General features: G+C 36.1%; 1 protein-coding gene across 1 annotated transcript in view; it reads left to right on the top strand.

Annotated features, from left to right (window-relative positions):
• The first annotated feature begins 2,245 nt into the window (after nucleotides 1-2,245).
• TMPRSS2 (transmembrane serine protease 2) overlaps nucleotides 2,246-21,293 on the top strand; it is a 73,433-nt gene continuing 54,385 nt past the window's right edge. Inside the window, exons 1-3 of the mRNA XM_036744151.1 lie at nucleotides 2,246-2,260; nucleotides 11,128-11,347; nucleotides 15,312-15,398. Of these exons, the coding sequence (XP_036600046.1) occupies nucleotides 2,246-2,260; nucleotides 11,128-11,347; nucleotides 15,312-15,398 (322 nt within the window). The remainder of the gene's footprint in view (nucleotides 2,261-11,127; nucleotides 11,348-15,311; nucleotides 15,399-21,293) is intronic.

Below are 21,293 nucleotides of genomic sequence, written 5' to 3'. Positions count from 1 at the left end.
TTGAATCTTCTGTTTGAATGTTAAATTTTCTATTCAGTTCTGGCCTTTGCAGCAGGAATGCTTGAAAGTCCTCTATTTCATTAAATATCCATTTTTTCCCTACGAAGGAATATACGCAGTTTTTTTAAGTAGGTGATTCTTGGTTGTAATCCTAACTCCTTTGCCCTCTGGAACATGATATTCCAAGCCTTTAAGGTGGAAGTTGCTAAATCTTTTGTAATCTTGACTGTGATTCCATGGTATTTGAATTGTTTCTTTCTGGCTATTTGAAATATTTTCTCTTTGATCTCCTTTGGAATTTGGTTGTAACATTCCTGGGAGTTTTCATTTTGGGATCTTTTTCAGGAAGAGATTGAATTCTTTCAATTTCTATTTTACTCTCTTGATTTAAAATATCAGGGCAGGTTTCCTTGGTAATTTCTTGAAATAAATTGTCTAGGTTCTTTTTTTTTATTAGATCATGGCTTGTAGGTAATCCAAAAATTCTTAAATTACCTCTCCTTGATATATTTTCCAGGTAATATGTTTTTCTAATAATATATTTTACATTTTTTCTATTTTTATTCTTTTGACATTGTTTTGTTTTTTAATGTCTCATGAAATCATTAGCTTCCCCCTGCCCAACTCTAATATTTAAGGCATTATTTTCTTCATTGAATTTTTGTATCACCTTTTCCATTTGGCTACTTCCGCTTTTTTAAGTGGATTTTTTCAGTGTATTTTTGGGTATCTTTTAATCATTTGACCTATTCTATTTTTTAGGTTTTATTTTTTGTGTATTTTTTGTGCTTGTTTTAATTCTCTTTTCATCATTTTCTTGCCTTGTTCTTATTTCTTTTCCCAGTTTTCCCTCTACCACTCATATCTCTTTTTTTCTTCTAACTCTTCCAGGACTTCTTGTTGAGTTTGGGTCCAATTAGCATTTTTCTTTGAGGCTTTTTTTGGTAGCTGTTTTCATATTGTTGTATTTTTCTGAGTTTATGTCTTGGTCTTCTCTGCCACCATAGTGGCTTTTTATGGCCATTTTTTTTTGTTTTCTCATTTTCCCAGGCTATTTCTTGACTTTGAACTTTATATATTCAAGTTGAGCTTTGTTCTCTTGTGGTTAGAGGGGCACTGCCTTAAGCTTCAGGCTTTTTTGTGCTGTTGTTTTTAGAACATTTCTGAGGATCCGCAAGTTTTAATGCTTCCTGGGAGAGATGTGGTCACTGCTATCCTGGTTTGAATTCTGGTCTTTTCCCAGGAATGGCCCCTGATCTACTGCAGCCACAAGCAGTAGCACTCCTCTTTGCTTTGGAATTCTGACCAGGGCCCCTGCTCCCTTGTAACTTACCACCAGCTCTCTTGTCTACCCCTAGAATTGTGACCCACAACTGTATATGTCCAATAGAGTTGCCAGTCAGCATCAGCACCCTGTGCCAGCAAGGGATCCCCTGTAATTTTTTTCTGACCGGTTTTCTGACCTCCTTACCATCTCTGGGCTGAGAGCTCCTGAAGCTATTGATTCTGTGGCTGCTAATGCCCCTGCTGTGGCTGTGGGCTTCAGACAGGCCTCCACCCTGGTGATACAGACTTTTCCTGCTGACCTCTTAAATTTTCTTAGGCCATAAAAATGTCTCACCCCAATTTTTTGTTGACTTTACATCTTTAAAATTTGATCGGAAATGTTATTTTAATGCTATTTGGAGGGGCATGTTGGCAGAATTCATCTGAGTGGCTGCCTCTAATCTGATTAATTTTAGTGTTTTTAGTAACATGGCTGGGTTGAATTCTCCAGAAATGGATAAACAAGATTGGTGAGGTGGAAAAAACCCTGCCCTTGGAATGAGGGGAGTTTGGTTCTAGTAACAAACTGTGCAATCAACTCAGTGTGTGACCTTGAGCAAGATGCTTAATATCTTTGGATCTCAATTTCCTCATGTAATAATTGATGAGACTGGACATTTAAGATCCCTTCTGGCTCTAAAATTCTGTGGGAAGAGATGAACTTCTGGTATTGGGGGGAACAGGAGGATGAAGAAGATTGATGTCAATAGCAATTGGTGTTTTTTCCTTCTTCCAAATTTAAGTAAGTTAATGAAGTGCTTACAGTTAGCTATCTTTGAGGACAGAGCTAGAAATAATCAGATAACTTTAGAAGAATAACTGTTACACAAATATTATATTCCTTTTATTTATTCTTCTAGGTCATTAAGAATTCTCCAAATACTTCAGATTGCCTGATGCTGTTGCTGTTAAAACCAGAATGGCTTTAAATTCAGTAAGTTGTTAATTATTACCTTTTAAGCTATTTGTGCTTTAACTGCTTCTTTCAATTCCATTGGTAACATGGGCAATGGTTTTAAAATCTTTTACTTGAACAATGAACAAATGTATATATGTTTTCTAGTTTCCTCAGTAATTTTCCATGTTACAGATGAGTCTAAGGAGTGAGTAGTGGCATAGAGACCAGCTTAAGAGTGACTTATTTTGTAAGAACTATGAAGTGATGATGCCAATGGGTATGGTCTATGATGTGATATCCTGGTATCCATTATGTATATTCTCATCATATTATGATTTCCTATTTTGTTTGGGGTATAGAGATTAGAAGAGGAAAGATGGTGGAAAAAGGGGGATGAAGTTTGAGAAGAATGGGCATGAGGGTGTGTGTGTGTGTGTGTGTGTGTGTGTGTGTGTGTGTGTGTGTTGACTTCCTTTATGTATAGGAGAAGAAAGAAAACTAAGAAAAATCTATTGCATAGCCACACATTTCTTTCTAAACTGGGGAAGGCACACCTTTTTCACTGAACTAGAAGATACTGTTTTTCATCTCTGAAAGTCTCTTCTTCCCAATGCATTGCAACTACATATAGAATGACTGACACCAATTCCCCAATCTCTTCTATTTATATATCTGGTAACAAGATTCATTTTATTTGTTTTTCTCTTTTAAATCTAAAAATACATCTTGCTTTTTAATAGGATACGTACCTCTGTATACTTGTGTCAGATTGATTTCTTTTTAATATCATGTTCTCAAATGGCTTTGATGTAGGTTAAAAATGTTTACAAGCTTTTCTTTTTCTTTTATACTGTCTTTATTCCCTTTTGCTCCTACCATTGTCACCATTAAGATTAAGGATTACATATAGCTTTCCTTGTTTTCCTGATAGTCTATTTGTAGTTAATCTCTTTGGTCTATGGAGATATTTATTGGTAAGTTACTGGCAGTGCAGTTAATGCTAGTAAGCCAATATGTGGTTATTACTTTAACAGGAATATTCCAGGAAGTAACAGTACAAATACTGTTTTAATTATTAAGCTGCCATGCCATGTGGACATGACCTGCCTTTTAGGGTACATGATAAAAGGTGCATAATTACAGAAGCTAAAATTTATATGCAACTTTAAAATGCAAGGCATTTTACTTATCTCATTTTATCTTCCCAACAACTGTGTGAAGAGGGTACTATTATTATCATGACCATTCTGTATATAACACCCCCATTTTGTATTTAACATCATGTATATGATATTTATTGAAAATTTATAAAAGTTGTATGAAAATTAATTTTACTAATGAACTGATCATATTTTATCAATGTTTGAATTTTAAAATGATAGGTATTATTAAAATGTAGAGGATTATGTAATGAAACAATTCATAATTCAATTTTTATGACAAATATATTAATTCATACAAATAATTAAAACTACTATATACAAAGCACTTTCCTCCTGTCACATCAATAAGTTTTCTGATTTTATTCAGCTCTCTCTCTCTTTGTCTCTGTCTCTGTGTGTATGTGTGTGTGTGTGTGTGTGTGCATGCATGTGTGTGTGTGTGTGTGTATGTATGAAGCTTTCCAGTTTTGATTGTTGGGTGAGAGATTTGAAGGGAGCCAGGCTTCTCACAAACCCTGCCAGAAACATTAATATGAATAGTAAAATGTAAGAAAATGGATTTTAAAAAGAAAATAGGAACCGGTAAATAGAAAATGAGCAAAAAGCAAAGTGCTGCTACAGGAGCATCTAAAAGAGGTAAAGTACCTAGTGGTAATGCAAATGGAAAAAAAGAAACAAATTTTCCTTTAGGATAATCTTATAAATTATGTATTTAAAGAAATTAAGCAAGAATTAATACTGGTAAAGGAAATATAATAAGAAAGACAATAAGGTCTTCAAATAAAGTCAACTTATTCTCTGATGCTTTGTGCATTCAGTGTAAAGGTGGGGAAAGGTGAAGATGCAGGGAAATATATGGGAAGGGATGGTTCAGGAGAAAGAAATGAGGGTGGTCAAAGATTCTATATTATATAGGAGTATTTTGAAGACCTTATTTAAAAAAAAGTTAGGCACTGGACCTCACAATAAAATTGACCATCTTTAAATACACAGGAAAAAATTTATGGATGTGGAAGTTGTCCCTGGATCAATTGTTTGAATAGTCATATCTTCAATTCATCAGAAAAAAGAAGAGAATTTATAATAAACAAGAAAACACAGCAACAATAAAAAAGAAATGATGTACAATTAATATTTAACATAGAATTATTAAAATATGCTATTGAAAATGGAAAACTGAGTATCAGACAAGAGAAGAAACATAACACTGACTGTAATGTTTTCATGGAGAAGTTAAACCAATGCAAAATAATTGCTATAGTAAGTTGAAAATGCCTTAGGAAATATTTGACTTTGTTGCCAAGTAGAAAGTGATGGCTTGCAAAGGCAACAACAGGTTAGAAATATATACTTGTCTATAAAGTCTTGCAATAAAGAATGATGGATTGATTGTCTTAAACAGAGAAAAGAATTCGGAAAAGTCTTTTCCCTACCTTCTCCCTCCCCCCCCAAAAAGCTTGGCAAGATATTTACCTAAGGAAAGTCATACCAAGGACATTCATGGATGAAAACATATAAAGGACTACAAAAAGAAGAAAAATGGAAAGCATCTGCAAAAATTGTTACAACAAATTATTCCTCTTCATCAAGAATAGTAGAACCCTCACACTTGAAGCCTACATATCACAGTCCCTGAATTGTTTACTTCTACAAAGTAAAAATAGCACAAAAGAGAACAAAAACTTGAACAGTAGCAGGATTGGACCAAGAATATATAGAGGTCATCTCTGCTGGTGTTGATATTATTGTTAGGGCATTGAGGGACTAACTATAAGGTACAAAGAATATTGAGGAAATGATTTAAAAGGAGGGAAAGTTACTAAAGGAGTGGGGAAAAAAATCTGAGACTTTATTGATTCAAAAAAATTTTTCTGAGAAAATAACCTCTGACCACTGTCACATCTATAAAAACAAAAGAATTGTGAGGACCAGAATCTATACACAAATTGAGAGCATCCTTGATGAAGCTATCAATAAGAAACAAGGAGGCCTTCATAGATATTCAACAATGGACCATATTTATATCAATCACAACTGACTGAAAAATGTAGAGAATATAAAATCCCATTGTACTTAGCATTTGTTGATTACAAAGCAGAATTCTACTTGGCAGAACCTGATGGGGTCTTTTACAAGGTTACTCCTATCTGTATATTAAGTTCATTCAAGACTCTTTGCAATATGTGATAGCAATAATAACCTTGTTTAATGGCCTGCTCATAATAACTACCAGATGTGAAATAAAACAGGGACATATATGCTCACGAAAAGTATTTTGCCACCATGAAGGAGGACATCCGGGTCAGAGTACAGATTGAGGAGAGATTTTCAATTGATGATAAGGCCATAGAGATTTACCTCATGGTAGCTTACATTGTGTTGACTGCATCAATCCCCAAGACATTACAGAGCCTCCTGGAAGAGATCTGTAATTATGCAAAAGAGTTTGGCCTGTCAATCCATATAGAAAAAAACCAAACGAATGAGGAATATTGTCCAGATTTCAACATGCATCAGAATGGGCACCCTATAGTGATTGTCCAACAATATGTAAATCTAGGACAGATGATTCACATATATCCATGCAAGCTGTATTCACAATTTAAAAAGGGTAGGAAAATGAGCTGGGTTGCTTTTTGGAAAATTACAGAGCACTTTTTGTTAGCTTATTTTATTTTTTGTTAACTTTTTTGGGGGAAACTATAACAGCTAAGGCTCATCTTTTTAATATGTACGTATTTTAGTTTTCAACATTCACTTCTATAGGATCTGGAGTTCTAAATTTTCTCTTCTTCCCTCATCTCCCCCATCCCCAAGATGGGAGCTCATCTTTTTAATATAATTATTTTACTAGTGTTGTAGCATGGAAGCAAGACCTGAAAGACCATTGCCGGTCAAGAAGTTAAATGAGCAGCTTGTAGAGGGCAAAGGAGAAGCACTTGGAGACAGCATGGCATAAAATGAGGAATTCCAAAGAACTAGAGAAAATAGATGCTCTACTAGTGTCCTCATGATTACAGGAGGAAGTGAGGAATGCCTCCAGTGTTTCATTCTTTGGTGAATTTGGGAGGATATGAATTGGAATTGCACAGGATAAATAGGCATAGATGGTTTGCTCTATGTGTTATTAGAGTAAATTCTCATGAGATCAGAGATTTAAGTGAGTAAAGTAATCAGAGAATCAGTTCGGAGTAGTGGACAGAGGACCAATGTTATAGCCAGGAAAACCTGGGTTTAAGTCACTGTGTTGACTCTTTAGGATGAGATCATGGGCAAGTCATTTAATTTCTCAGTGCCCCTAAGCAGTTGTCTAAGACTAAATTGCACATTTTCCATTAGATTAATGGACAGAACATATGAAAAGGTAGTTTCTTAAGCTATAAATAACTATGATTAGCTTAAAATTGCTAATAATTAGTGAAATTGAAAAAACTCTGAGTTTATATCTCGCTCCCAGAAGATTGACAAAGATGATTAAAAACATAAATGATCCCTATTGGAGTACTACAGAAAACAGGCATGTTAATGTAATGTTGTTAGTTGTATAGTGGGCCAAGAATCAGATGTGAGATAACCTCCTTCTACTCCCGTAATAGTCAATAGTTGATAAACATTTATTAAGTACCTAGCCAGGCATTGTGCAAATACCAATGTGATACTCACTGAGATGGCTGTAGGCAAGGATATTGTGGTACAGAAATGGTGCAGGTAGAGTTAACTTTGTTCCCAGGTGAATTGATTCAGGACCCAAATGTGGACCCTTTGGGCAAGAAGAATATAAAATCTGTCCCTTAGGCATTGGTCTAGATTCTAGAGAAGCCAGGGAATCTCTTTGCTGACTGCTTTTTAAAAAAAGAACAGCTTCTTTCTTGTGTTTCATTTGTTTTTGTCTTTTGGATTGCTTCTGAACCACCATGGGAATTACTTCTACCTGATATTAATGGCATATGATTTTAATTAAAGTCATATTTCCTTCAAACCTCTTGTTCTGAGTGTTTCATTGAAATGCTGGATAGTGACTTGGACAAGCTGATGTAGGTATTCCGGAAAGAAATCTGCAACCACACCCAGAAAGTCATTAAAAGGTGACTTTGACCCAGCAATACCACTTGCAAATCAAAGTGATGACCTTCCTGATGTTTGTCCTTCATTCTCAGAGAGGACTATGACAACAGCCATCACTAGAACCCCAAGGAGATCTAAGAAACAAAAAAGACTCATTTGTACAAAAAGTTTATGGCAACTTTTAAAAAAAATTTTCAGAGCAAAGACCAGAAACTAAGCAATTCCTGTCAATTAGGGTGGTATATGAATGTAATGGAATATTATTGTACCTTAAGAAATGATGAAACTAATGGTTTCAGAAAAAACCTCAGAAGACCTGTTTTAACTGATGCAGAATGAAATGAGCAAGCAGAAATGGAATAGATTGCATGATAACATTTTAAAGAAAACCACCTTGGAAAACTTTAACTTTTTAATGGAATGACCAATCACAGTGCTGGAGAACTGATGATGAACTATGCTATCTGCTTCTTGACAGAAAGATGATGGAACAAAGATGCTGACAAGAAACATGCTTTTGGACATAGCTAATGCAGGAATCTATTTTGTTTGACTATGCATATTTTTGTAAGGTCTCTTACTTCCTGACCCTTCCCTTCCCTGCCCCCATCCAATTTGGATGGGTGGTAGGGAAAGGAGGGATAGAAATAGGGTAGCAAAAAAAAAATAAAAGTGAATCATTGAAGCAATCTTTTTTTAATTCCCCCAAAATGACAGGAAGCCCAGAAAAAATCATAGACAACTAGAGTAACTTTGAAAATTATATTTTGAAATTATTATTTATGTTTAAGGTATCAAGATATATGTAATAAATATCTACAGTTTCACTAGTGTTGTCTTTTTCTGTTAAACTATGTATATGGAAATGCTCATTTTATTTTGAGCTTAAGTTCACAATTTTAAGGAAAAGATTAAATCATAGACACCTTGGTCTGCATTGGTGCGGGGTGTGTCCACACCTGTCCACATTCCTTTTAGCAATGAAATCACAAATGCAGACTCTTTTCCCCCAAACCCCTGAAAAAAAGAATAACAAATTTAAAGCCTAAATGGAAAAAAACACAGGAAGTAAAATTCCTGGAAGGAGCTTAAACAAGAACTAAAAACATTAAACCCTTTCCTCACCCAAATCAAGAAATAATAATGAAGAAAATTACTAGCATGGGGTTTATAATAAAAAAAAATTTAGAGAAATCATTAAAATCAACCAATAAAAGGCTTATCATGAAATGTAGGAAATACAGATTTACTAGAAATATAGGATTTGAAAAATCATTTAACTATTCAAAGAATTGGAAAACAGGGAGAGTCTTGAAAGATAGATCATAATACATCAACCTCAGGATTACTAGTATTCTAGAAAATTAAGGAAAATAAAGGGATGGGCTTTGAATACAAAATTTTCTACCCAGAAAAATTCAGTTTTCCTAAAGAATGAAATGTTCATATGTATAGAAAATGATCAGAATTGCTTAAATTTCCCTCACGTGACCAAAAGCAGCTACTGATTGCTGTAATAGCCTGCTGATGAATCTGCCTGCCTTAAGTCTTTCCTTACCCCAATTCATTCTCCCTTCAGCCACTAAAGTGATTTTCCTAAAACACAGGTCTGATCATGTCAAACCCTCCCATCTCCCCTCAATAAACTTCAATGTTTCTTATTACCTCCAGGAGCAAATATAAAATGCTCTGTTTGACATTCAAAGGCCTTTATAACCACCCCCTCCTATCTTTTCAGACTTCTTACACTTTACTCCCCAACTCCTACTCTTTGATCAGATGACACTGGCATCCTGTGTGTTCCACAAAGACACTCTATCTCTGTGCTCCAGGCATTTTCTCTGGCTGTCAACCATGCTTGGAGTACTGCTCTACCTCCCCCCTGACTACTGACCTCCCTGCCTTCCTTTAAGTGTCAACTAAAATTCTACCCTCTACAGGAAGACTTCCTTAACCCCTCTTAATTTTAATGCTTTCCCTCTTTTAATTATTTCCCATTCTATATATTGCTTGTTTTGTAAATATTTGTTTGCATGTTGATTATAATTATGTTTAGATTATAATTATTTATAGTCATTATAATTATAATTAGATTATAAGCTCCTTGAAGGCAAGGGACTGTCTTTTGCCTCTTTTTGTATTCCCATTGCTTAGCACAGTGCTGGGCGCATAGTAGGCACTTAATAAAAGTTTATTGAATTTAAATTGAAGTTATAAATCATCAGAATGTGAGAGCAATAAATAAGATCTAGTACTTCTGGGAAATGTGTATATTTGTAAATCTTTCTCTTAGGGAAAGAGAGGCAGAATGAGATAGAAGGAAGAAGCAAATAGTATGGTACATTAAAAGAATGCTGGATTTGAACTTGGAGATTTGAGTTTGAATCCTGGCTTTTCTTACCACCTAAACTGACCTTGGGCAAGTTACTGAAAAGCTATGATTCTATTTATTGGCATGTTGGCAAAGGATGATGCTATGAGGGGCTATACAATTAATATTCCTTATAAAATAGAAAAAGACAAAAGCCCAATTAGAGATCAATTGACAAGCATTTATTAAGCACTTATGCTTGTTGACTGACTGACTGACTGACTACCAAGCATTGTTCCAAGTGCTGAGGGTGCCAGAAAACAAAAAGAAAAGGCAAGAAAAGCAGTCCCTCCTCACAGGAACTTACATTTTAATGGGAGAGACATCTCCCATTTCCAGTTGGCTCCCTCTTGCCTCTAAGATAAAATGCAATCTCTTTAATTGAACAGTCCAAGGGTCTTCCGAAATCTGGCTAAAAGATATCTTCTTGTTCCTTTCCTCCTTCATTAAACACACATCATTGCAGCCAAACTGGGCTTGACAATTCATTTCCTAGCTCAGTATCTTTACAAAGATTGCAGTATAATCCTATTTCATCTCTGCCTCTAACAATCCTTATCTTCTTTCAAGATTTGGCTCAGACTCTGCTTCATCCTCTCTGTAGCTTTTCTTAGCCCCAGGCTGAATGTTCTCTCCCTCTTTTCTAGAGTACTTTTTCTAGATCTCTTTTAATCTTTTAATTTTGTTTCCTGCTTTTCTGTGTGCATCTTGTACGCAGATATTTAAGTGAAGTCAGAAACTGTCATTCTTGATCCTTTTATCACATTGTTCCTCTTCCTCCTCCTCTTCCTCCCCCTTTCCTCTTCCTCCTCCTCTGGAATTACCTCTACTAACATAGATTGAGATGTACTCTATAATTCAGTCTTCTAAGAATTACTTGGGACATGGAAAAGTTACTTACCCAGAGTCAAACCATCAGTGTAAGTCAAAGGTGGGACTTGTAGGTAGATCTTACTGCCTCCAAATCCAACTCTCTATCCACTATGCCAAGTGGCCTTTCTACTTAACACATGTTAGAATGAATATCACTTCTTAGCCCTAGGAGATAGGGTTGCTAAATGTCTTCCTGAAATTTGATGAAATTAAATCTTTATCAGCTCATTATCTGCTCATTTTTCTATTTCTTCTTAAAGTGGATTACATTTATCTAATATTTTAATTAATATTAAAGATTCTGGTTAGATCAATTTTACTATATAGAATAGACATTGCTTTTTTGTCTTGTTAGAATTGGATATGTTTTTTTTTAATTGTTTAGGACAATTAAGGAATTTGCATTTTTTTCTCCCTTCTCAATTATTTAGGGGCCACCAGCATTTGGACCATATTATGAAAACCATGGTTATCAAGTGGAAAACTATCCTCCAGGACACCTTGTGAATACTAATGCTTATGTACCTTACCCAGCTCCATATTGTCCTTCAGCAGTGCCACAGTACATTCCAAGAGTTCTTACTCATACTTCAACACCAGCAGGAGTCCATTTACAACCAAAATCTTCATCTGGGATCCTGTTTACTTCAAGTATGATCCATTTTAGATTTTTTCCCTAAATAAATGTGCCATTTAGGAAACTTTAGTTTATAGTCCTACCCTATCCATTGAACCTTGTCTTACTATTAATTCCCCAACATGAATCCTTTGTAGACTCTACCATGTCACGCTGTTTTCCCTACTCTAAACTTTGCTCGTGCTATTTCTGCTGTGTTCAAATACTATTCACTCTGTAAGACCCAGATTAAATCTGACTTTTTTTCATAGGCCTTCTTGAAATGATCAGCTCACAGTGACCTCCCTCAAAGTTAAACTCCGTAGCATTTATTTTCCAACACTGTCAAATGCTGCTTCACTCTTACCGTACTTTCTCAGATGTGTATGTCTTATCTCTCATAGCATCGTAAGCCTGGAAAGCAGGGCTGTGTCTTACTTTTCCTTGGCATCTTCCTTTTTCCCTAGCGCAGTGCTATGTACAGATTAGCTCTATTAATATGGTATTAATGAGTTGAATTTCCTTGTGAATACCAGCTGATGCTGAAACATTTCAGTGATACCTTTCCAGGTTTGAACTGTTTCCTTGGGGTCAGCATAGTAAACTTTCTCTGGGGTAGGTCGAGGGATGGGTCTTTAAGAAAATGTGATTTCTAGGGTTTGGACTGTGACTCTTTCATTCATTTTCTCTTATTTGTACTTTACCTTCATTTTTTTCTTCCATCTTCCTTTTTTTCCTGTTCGCTACAGAATTCTCTCTGATCTACAAATTCCCTTCTTTCTTCCTTCCACCTTAATTCTCTCTTACAGACTAAATATCCCTAGTTCTTTCAACCTATCTTATGGTATCAATTTGAGATCCTTCACCATCCTGGTTACCTTCCTTTGGGTGTGTTCCAGGTTATCACTCTTCTTATAATACGGTGACCAGAATTGAATACAAATCTCTAAGTACTGACCAGGGCAGAGACAACTTTTATCTCTTTGTTTGTGGAAGCTCTGCCTGTCCTAATATAGGCCAGAATTGCATTAACTTTTAGAGCTGCCATGTAAGAGTGCTGACACATTCAGCTTTCAATCCATGAAAATCACTGGCATTTTTTTCTGACAAACCAATATCCATCATACCTCCTGCATCTTGTATTTTGAAGATTCTTTTGAAGTTGACTTTCTTTATTCCTATTAAGTTGTTTCATATTTGATTCAGCCCAATTTTTAGTCTTTTGCCATTTGGATGTCCTATTGTGTTTCATTATCCCTAGTGGTTTTGCATCACCAACTAATTTGATAAATATACCTTATATGCCTTTATCCAAATTATTTATAAAAATGTTAAACGGCACAGGGCATAGGTCCCTAGAGGTACTCCATTGGAGGCATCTTTCTAAAAGGATCCATCCATCCATCCAAAGCGCATCTAACTACTTGGTTCTGGAAATTCAACCAGTTCCAAATCCACCTAACTGTGGATTTGAATTATTTTTAAACCACTTCTTCATCTTTTCTACAAATAAAGAATGAAAAACTTTCCCAAGTGCTGAGAATTACAATAACACTTGTAAAAGCATATGCCCTTCTATTGTTTGTCAACATCATCATCTCCATATGGGAAGGACAGAAAGCACACACTATGTAGGATCACCTAGGTTTGTATTTTGGAAAGCCCCCTTTTAAACATTTGCCAGGAATGTTACCTAGAGGATTAATTTTGCCTAAAGTTAACTTTTACCAGGAGGGATTGAGAGGCGATTAAGAAAAGGACTGATATCCCCTTCCCTTATATTCTATTCAAAGCCTAACCACTTCCTCTTTTATATTCTTCTGGAGAATAAGATTGAAGAAGGTTTTACTCATTCCTCCAAGTAAATGTTGGGCTGGTTTCTAGTTATATTCCATCTACTTAATGTCATGAGTAATAGCTGACAGATAATACTTTAAATTTTATAGAGTGCTTACATTTTCTGGTTTTAATATCATCAAGGTATCATTAGGTAGATACTGTATAGGCATTATTCCTATTTTACACATTGGGAAAGCTAAGGCTCTGAGAAATTAAATGGCTTGCCCATGGCATGTCACAGGTAGAATTTGAGCTGCAATCTCTCTTGACCTTAAGTCCAGAACTCTTTCTGCTATACTACTGCTTAGGTAAATGTGACCTTGGATAAGTCATTTTGCTTATCTCATTCTTAGTGTCCTCATTATAAAATCAGAAGCTTGCTTATCTTTATGCTTTTAGCTCCAATATTGTATTGCTTCTGGTGATATCTTGGTTTGTATTTCTACTTTCCTTTGAGTTTTGGGTGAAAATATGTTCTTTAGTTCCAAATAAAAGTCAGAGCTGCTTTCTTAGTATAATTTCTGAAGTCTCTGTTTTATCATTAAAACAGACATATACTTGTAGTATCTGATTTATAGGACTGTTTTAAGTATAGTGCCTTGTAAACTTAAGATACTCTAAGAGTGAGCTGTAGTTATTATAGTACTACAAGTAGGAGATTTTTTAATTTTCCAAGAGGAACGAACATAATTGCTCACATTTCTATTACTTTAGTTTCCTCATAACAACCCAATGAGATAATACTGTAATATTATTATCTTTTTTCATAATAGGAAATGTTATTCAGAGAAATTAAATGACTTGCCCAGGATGACATAAATAATAGGAATGGATCCCAGAATGCAACCCAAATCTTCAGAATCTAAAATCAGCCCCCCCTTTTTTTTCATATTTTGAGGCAAACACAGTTCAATGACTTGCCCAGATACAGAAGTATCTGAGGACACATTTGAACTTGGGTCTTCCTGACTCCATGCTGGAAGCTCTATCCACTGTGGTACCTAGGTGTTCTCTCTCTCTCTGTCTCTCTCTCTGTCTCTCTCTGTCTCTCTCTTTGTCTCTCTGTCTCTCTCTCCATCTTTCTTTCTCTCTGTCTCTCTCTCCCCTCCTCTCCCCCCTCTCTATACCACCCCCTTCCCTCTCTCTCCCTCTCTCTCCCTCCCTCTCCCTCCCTCCACCACCCTCTCTTCCCTGTTCTGTCTCCCTGCCTCCCCTTTGCATGGACCAAGCTCTAAAATCAGAATTATAGAGGCATGGAATATTAGAACTAGAACAGAAACTATATAGTCCCTTATTTTTGTTGAACATGAAACTAATATGCAGAGAGATGACATAATTTCCCTAAAATAAAAATGTTACCAGTATTTAACGCTCAGGGTTGAGAATACCACTTGAAATCCTAAGCAACTGTATATTTTAAGCTTTTTATTGTTATAGTATTTAGAACCCAGGTCAAAATTCCAGGTTCAGTGTTTTTTCTGTTTCATACTGTTGTTTCTACCAATCATTTCCTGAATAAATGTTGGTGAGTTGATTTTTTTTTTCTGCCTTGGGTTTGTTATCTCTGTATGGTCATTGTAATATTCACATAGTACTCAGATTTCCTAAAAATACATGTTTACTTATTAATGTTTGCTCTTGCTTAGTAATAGTTTACCATTCTAGTAGAGAATTTTCATTCTCATACATTTTACTTTTTTGGAGGGGGCTCTTTAAATGCAACATATCTAATTAATGCAACATATATAGTTACTTATTTCTAAGAGTTTAGTTCTGGTAACCTTAAGGAAAGCTTCTAGCTTAGGTATATCTGTGGGTGAAATCCATAGCATGAGAAGATTTGGATGGTTTAAGATCTGTAAGCATTTAGATTCTACCCACAGTGATGAGACCATGGATCCATTGAAGTACTTTTAATAATCTGTCTTTGCTTCTTGCTCTTCATACAAATAAAGCATGATTTTATTGCTGATGATGTGGATAGGCAGGTAAAGAGGTGTGTATCCAGTTTATTTTTTTTAATTCTTAAGAAACATTTTAACAAGAATAGGAAATTAAGCTTTTAAAAGTCACTGTATTTTTAACAAGTTATAATGTGAGGAATTGGGATTATGATAGTCTGGCTTTGTTTCATGCTTTCCTTTTCCCACCTTATTCTAGGGGCTAAGAAAATTGTATGTATTGCACTTGGCATTGGAGTAATATTAATTGGTGCTGTGATTGCAACTCTCTTTCTTTGGAAGTTTGGTAAGTCCATTTTCTCTAATTTTTATAATGAAAACCAGTGTTTCTAATGTATTGTGTGTATTCCAAGTTCATTGTTAAAATTTTCTGGATTCTTGGACTGTGTTACCATTTATTAGGGAATAGCTGTGGTAAATGTGCTAAATGAAGGTATTAGAACATTACTGTATCTGTAGGAATAATATATGAACAAGCAATAGTCTCAGTGACTGAGGCAACTTGCTAAGACTACATGTTGTAAAGCAGATGCAGATTTACATTGGTAGAGGAAGTTCATCATTATAAGATTCCTACACTGTTCTAATCATAGGTCTGGACTCCCCCCAAAGCTGTTGTAAAAGCGATTAATAGAAATATGGAATGTTGTAGAAACATAGAAATTGTGTGAAGTGGTATAGGATAAAGAAGACAACACCCAAAGAATTACTATAACTATGTAAGTTAGTACTACAATAAATATCAAACAGCAATAAAACTTAGGTTGTGCACAATGGACAACATTGGTACCATAGTGTAAGGAGGAAGAGATAAAGGGAAAAAAATTTCTACTTAATTTGGCATTATCTTTTTTTTTTAAATACAGGTTAAGAGGTATAGCAGCAAGTAGAGATAGCTTTTTTTTTTTTACTTCTAAATTGGATAACTTTGTAAAAGTTTAACACTACAAATAATAGAGATTTAAAAATAATATTCAGGAGGTAGTAATGGGACATTTTAAATAAGACTTTAAATACAGTTGGATGATTAAATACTGCATACAATTTTTTCTCTAACAATAGTAAACTGCAAAAGTGTAAAGTTTCACCAGTCAGCATCACTTTTATGCAATTTTACTCAGCTCTTTTTCATGAATGTTTTTGTATAGATTTTGTAGAAATATTATAGTTACTTTTCTGTGAACATGATTTAACCTAGGAGAATACAAGGATCTTGACCACAGTAACTGTCTCACTTTTGTGTTTTTCTCCTTTGTACCTAACATAGTACTTGGCACATGGTAGGCACTTAATAAATGTTTGTTGATTGATTGAATATATATATGTATATATATACACACACACACATACACACACACACACACACACACACATATATATATATATATATATAGAGAGAGAGAGAGAGAGAGAGAGAGAGCGAGCTTAGTTTATTTGCAAAGTTTTGGGGAGATGATTTATATGAAAACAAAATTTATAAATTAAGAAAATAATTAGATAAATAAAAATTGTATTTCTTTCTCCTCTTTGTACTTTTATGGCTCTTGAAAAACAACTGGCTGTACTGAATTTAGACATTTTTTCCTTATTATAAACTAGAAAATCATCAATAAACATGAACATTTCCATGTACAAAGGCTAGAAAAGACAAATTCTTCATTAAACTGCAAATCTATTACAAATAGTTTGTTCCTTTAAATTTATATTAAATTATATATGGCAATATTAATGTTGACTTATTGTCTCTCTCCCTTCCTCCTTACTCCCCTCCTTAAGTCTCTACTTGTCTGCTTTGTATATTTTTAAAAATTGTATATTGATGCTCTTTTCTTTCCTGTCTTCTCCTTAAAATTTTTTGTAGCCTTGTCACTACCTTTCAACTCTTTCCCCGAGCTCTTCACCCCCTTACAAAAAAAATTCCCTTGTAACAAAAGTATAGTAAAGCTAAACAAACTTGTGTTGTACTGGTTGTGTCTTAAAATTTATGTGTATATGTGTGTTTGTGTATGTAGATATACTTTCATTTTGCACTTCCAGTTTGTGAGCTTTCCAACAAGAAATAGGAGGTATGCTTCATCTGGAGTTGTGATTTGTTATTCATTGTATTGATTGGTGTTCTCTTAAGTCTTTAATGTTGTTTAACTTTACAGTGTTTTAGTCCTTGTATAAATAGTTCTCCTGGTTCTATTCATCTTACTTGCCATAATTTTGTACAAGTTTTCCTATGTTTCTTTCATTCTACTCCTTTGGTCATTTCTTACAGCTCAATAATGTTCCATTTGTTCAGTCATTCCCTAGTTGGTGAATGCTTACTTTATTTCTAATTCTTTGCTACAACAAAATGTGTTGCTGTAAATATGTTTGCACATATAGGTTCTTTTTGTCTTTTTTTTAAAACCTCTTAGGTGTTATGTAGGTGATGGTGATGTAAGTGGCACAAAGAATGGATGGTGTAGAGTTTTTTCAAAGTTATTTGTATTTTAAAAATTTAATTTTATTATTTCTTCCTTATTAAAAAGCATTTATTTCTCTCCTTTTCCACTCCTCCTTCAATGAACAATTAAAAAAAAGATATCCTCCTAACAAATAATGCAGAGTCAAAACAACTTCCCATGTTTGTCACGTCCCTATCTTGTTGATCAGAATTCTAAAGTCTTTCAAAGTTGTTCATAATGTTTCGATAGTATAAATTGTTCTTCTAATTATGCTTACTTTATTTCACATCAGTTCAAAAATTTCTTCCTAGTTTCTCCTGAAACTGTCCATTTTATCAGTTTATTCACAAAAATATTCTATTACCCTCCTTATTGGTAATTTGCTTAGCCATCCCTCAATAGGTAGGTAAATTCTTCTGTTTTTGGGAGGAGCCACTACAAAGCGAGCTGCTATAAATATTTTAATAGATATGGGTACTCTTCTTCTTTCTTTGGTTTCCTCATAGTATAGGCCCAGTAGTGGTCTGCTGAGTCATATGGTATGTATAGTTTTCCAAAATAGCTCGGCCAATTCAAAACTTAGCCAAAAATACACTTTCACAAAGTTCCTCCAAAAATTGTAATTTTCCCTTTTTATCATCTTTACCATTCTGATGGATGTGAGGTGGAACTTCAGAGTTATTTCCATTTAATTTCTCTAGTTTTTAGTGGTATGGAGAATTTTTTCATATGGTTGTCATGACAATATCTATCTGGGTGACAAGATCTATCCAGTTTACTCCCTCAACAGGCATGCAATAGGGATTAGCTTTCCCTAAAAGGAAGCAAAACTGTCACCGGATTCTGTTTGACACAGATTCCAGGTGATCTAAGAGCATAAAAAGTTCCATCCACTGATTGCCCCTCCGATCTGATGGACACCTGAAAACCATGAGTCACCATAACTAGATGAATTTCTATGTGGAGAATGATGTATCTCTAGAAACAAAGGGCCACTTTGTCCTTGTTGCATATCCTTACTATGTTAGGGGAAAGTAAACCTTTTGTCAACTGGTCATTAACTTATGAGTGTTACATTTCATGCTTACCCTTAACATGTGGCATAGCTGGTAACTGGGACAAGGTGAGGTGTTCCCACGCATCACATTGTGGTTGAGTTGTGGGAAGAGCATTGCAAATACAAAGGGTGGGATGAATGGTTCGTTAGATACTGCATGGTGGTATTAGTCATATGATCATGGATAGGGAGTCCTCTACATGGGACAGGAAGCAAGCTGCCACTCACTAAGCAATTTGCTCTGTGGATTCTGGAGGAAGCCACTTGAAACAGGGTAAAGAAAGTGCCAAGCCCTGCATTCTCTTGTTGTTGAGCCTCCAACAGAAGTTGGACAGCTAGTATAAGAGGCCTAAAAGTTAGCTAAATTAGTTTATTAAGCAACTAGAGACAGAGATCTCAGCTTGAAGTGAAAGCTGAGGAGCCACTAATGGAGCTGACTCTGTAAGTAAAGTGGCATTACCTGATAGAGCTAGAGACATATATATCTCTTGGTCTCAGACCAAGAGGTTCTGGTTGTAGAGGTTCCACTCCAACCGCATCTCAATGAGATTGAACCGTGAGACAGGAAATGAGAAAAAGACTTGGACACTCCCTGTGTGACTAAAAGCCCCAGAATAATTTTATTACTGCTCTAGGGAGGAGGGTGATTCCATGAGCTGAGGGAGCAGAAGGTAGGTAGGCCATCAGTAAGGAATTGGCAGGTTGCATGAGAAGTTCAAATAGAAACCTGATGAATCATTGAAACAGTGACTCCTGACTATGTGGTGTTTACTGAGCCCATGCTGAGATTCTCTCTCAGGAGGATTTCCACAGGCTGGCAGGAAAGCTATCTGAGGATTTATTGTTACAGTCAACTGCATTTATTAGAATCGCTAGACAGGGCCTACCTTTTCTTGCTTTTTTAGGTGGCTGAGAGAGGGCCCCATAAAGATGAATGACCGTCACAGCTAGCTCCCATGGGGATCTATATGGGAGGGAGCAAAGTACCTAAAGGAAGTGGGTTTGATCATAGAATGCTACACCCTATGACCAGCCTGCCTCAGGGGCAATTCAGCCTACTTTCTCAGTGGAACGATGACAGAATAGCTTCAGACTTTGGCTCTGGGTCCACCATGCCATACCACTGCAAAGATGAGAGCTGATGGCTTGGTGAAATTTGACCAGGAGTTGAGGACAACTGTTTTCTGGGCGAGTACTGTTGTCACTGCAAATAGACTCTGGCAAATGTGGGTAGGAGTCACAGAGTCTGCTGCCCTGATAGGTGGTAATACCTCCCTTTCCTGGAGGAGCTTTGTGTATGGGTCCTGAAACATGGGCTTAGTAAGGAAGCAATTGATGTCAAGCTCATGAGGATGCTTGTAAAACTGTAAAGGGGAATTTAGCAACAAGGCTGTAAGGATCCTTCAGCCCTACTTTAGCCTAAAGCGTCTTCTCAAGACCCTGCCTTTTTCAGATTATTTGGAGGAGCATAGAGAGGTGTACTAGCAATTTAGATTTGAAGATCTTTCCCACCCATTAATAGGCCATGTGACCTGCTTACATCACAGGAAATCTAAGTTACATGTGGTAGGAGGAGCTTTCCTAACAGGAAAAGGAAAGTGTGTCACAGAAAATGCTGAGAGAGAGAGAGAGCGCTAATGAGCAGTTACAGCTGCTAATGGCTGCTAATGGCCGCCGTCGTGATAGTTAGAGCCTAACAGGCTGACTTAGCTGTACTGTGAATGTGTTTTGGGGAAGACCCCAGCAGGGGGTTGGAGAGATTTAGGGATGGTGAGGCTCCATGTTGTGATATTATGTACTGAATGTTTTACTGCTCTGATAAATTGGATAAATGGCTTGTGGGATCTGGTTCTCTGGTGTCTGAATAGATGGTTTACTTCTTCTACCTTCTATGTGGAGAGTCTCGAATACTTTGTGATATCGAACCACATAGGCATTTTGACAATTATCATCTGCGTTGTTATTATTGCCTTACTGATACAAGAGAGCAGACCATGGAAGAAAGATGTGCTCTTGGGGGTCAGGATCTTGGGGGCCCTCTCAGCATCATTTATGCAGGTTACTGTGGGTGAAGCCAAATGAAAACCCTTGGAGTTACCCAGAACCACTCCATGTAGTTCACACCAAACAATATCAGATCCAGCGATGGAGATGGTGGAAACTGGAATATTTTTCTTATCCTACGTCCCCTTACAATAATCCTGTGTCACCTGTTAGGAAAGCAGATGACCCTTGACAGCTTACGTGGGAAAAAAAGAAGCTGAATAAAGTTCATCACTACAGCTGTTCCTGACCTTGTGAATGTTATACAACAAGTAACCCTGGCCCAAGGGCAGTGATATGCAGTTATTGACCTCACTAATGCTGCCCCCTCTCCATTCCTGTGGCTGAGATTAGTCAGGAGCAGCTTGCTTTCACCCGGGAAGCAGTCTGATATACAGTCCTTTCCAAGGGCCACTTGGAGCCTTTCTCACACTGACCCTAAAGAAACCTTCCTTCCTGAAGGCATTGCTGTGAATGATTACACTGATGACATGATGTTGACTAGGCCAGATAAGGCCATGGTGGCAGAAGCCTTAAATCAGATGATGATTCATATGAGGAAAGAAATCAACCCTAAGAAAATCCAGGGTCCAGTCCAGTACAGGTTGGGTAGAGAAAGCCCAGAGGATTCTAGAAATGGTCCAGA

This window comes from Trichosurus vulpecula, chromosome 2 (assembly GCF_011100635.1).
Source record: "Trichosurus vulpecula isolate mTriVul1 chromosome 2, mTriVul1.pri, whole genome shotgun sequence".
Lineage (NCBI taxonomy): Eukaryota > Metazoa > Chordata > Mammalia > Diprotodontia > Phalangeridae > Trichosurus > Trichosurus vulpecula.
Note: the sequence above shows the minus strand (reverse complement) of the source record. Positions and strands in the feature narration are given on the sequence as shown.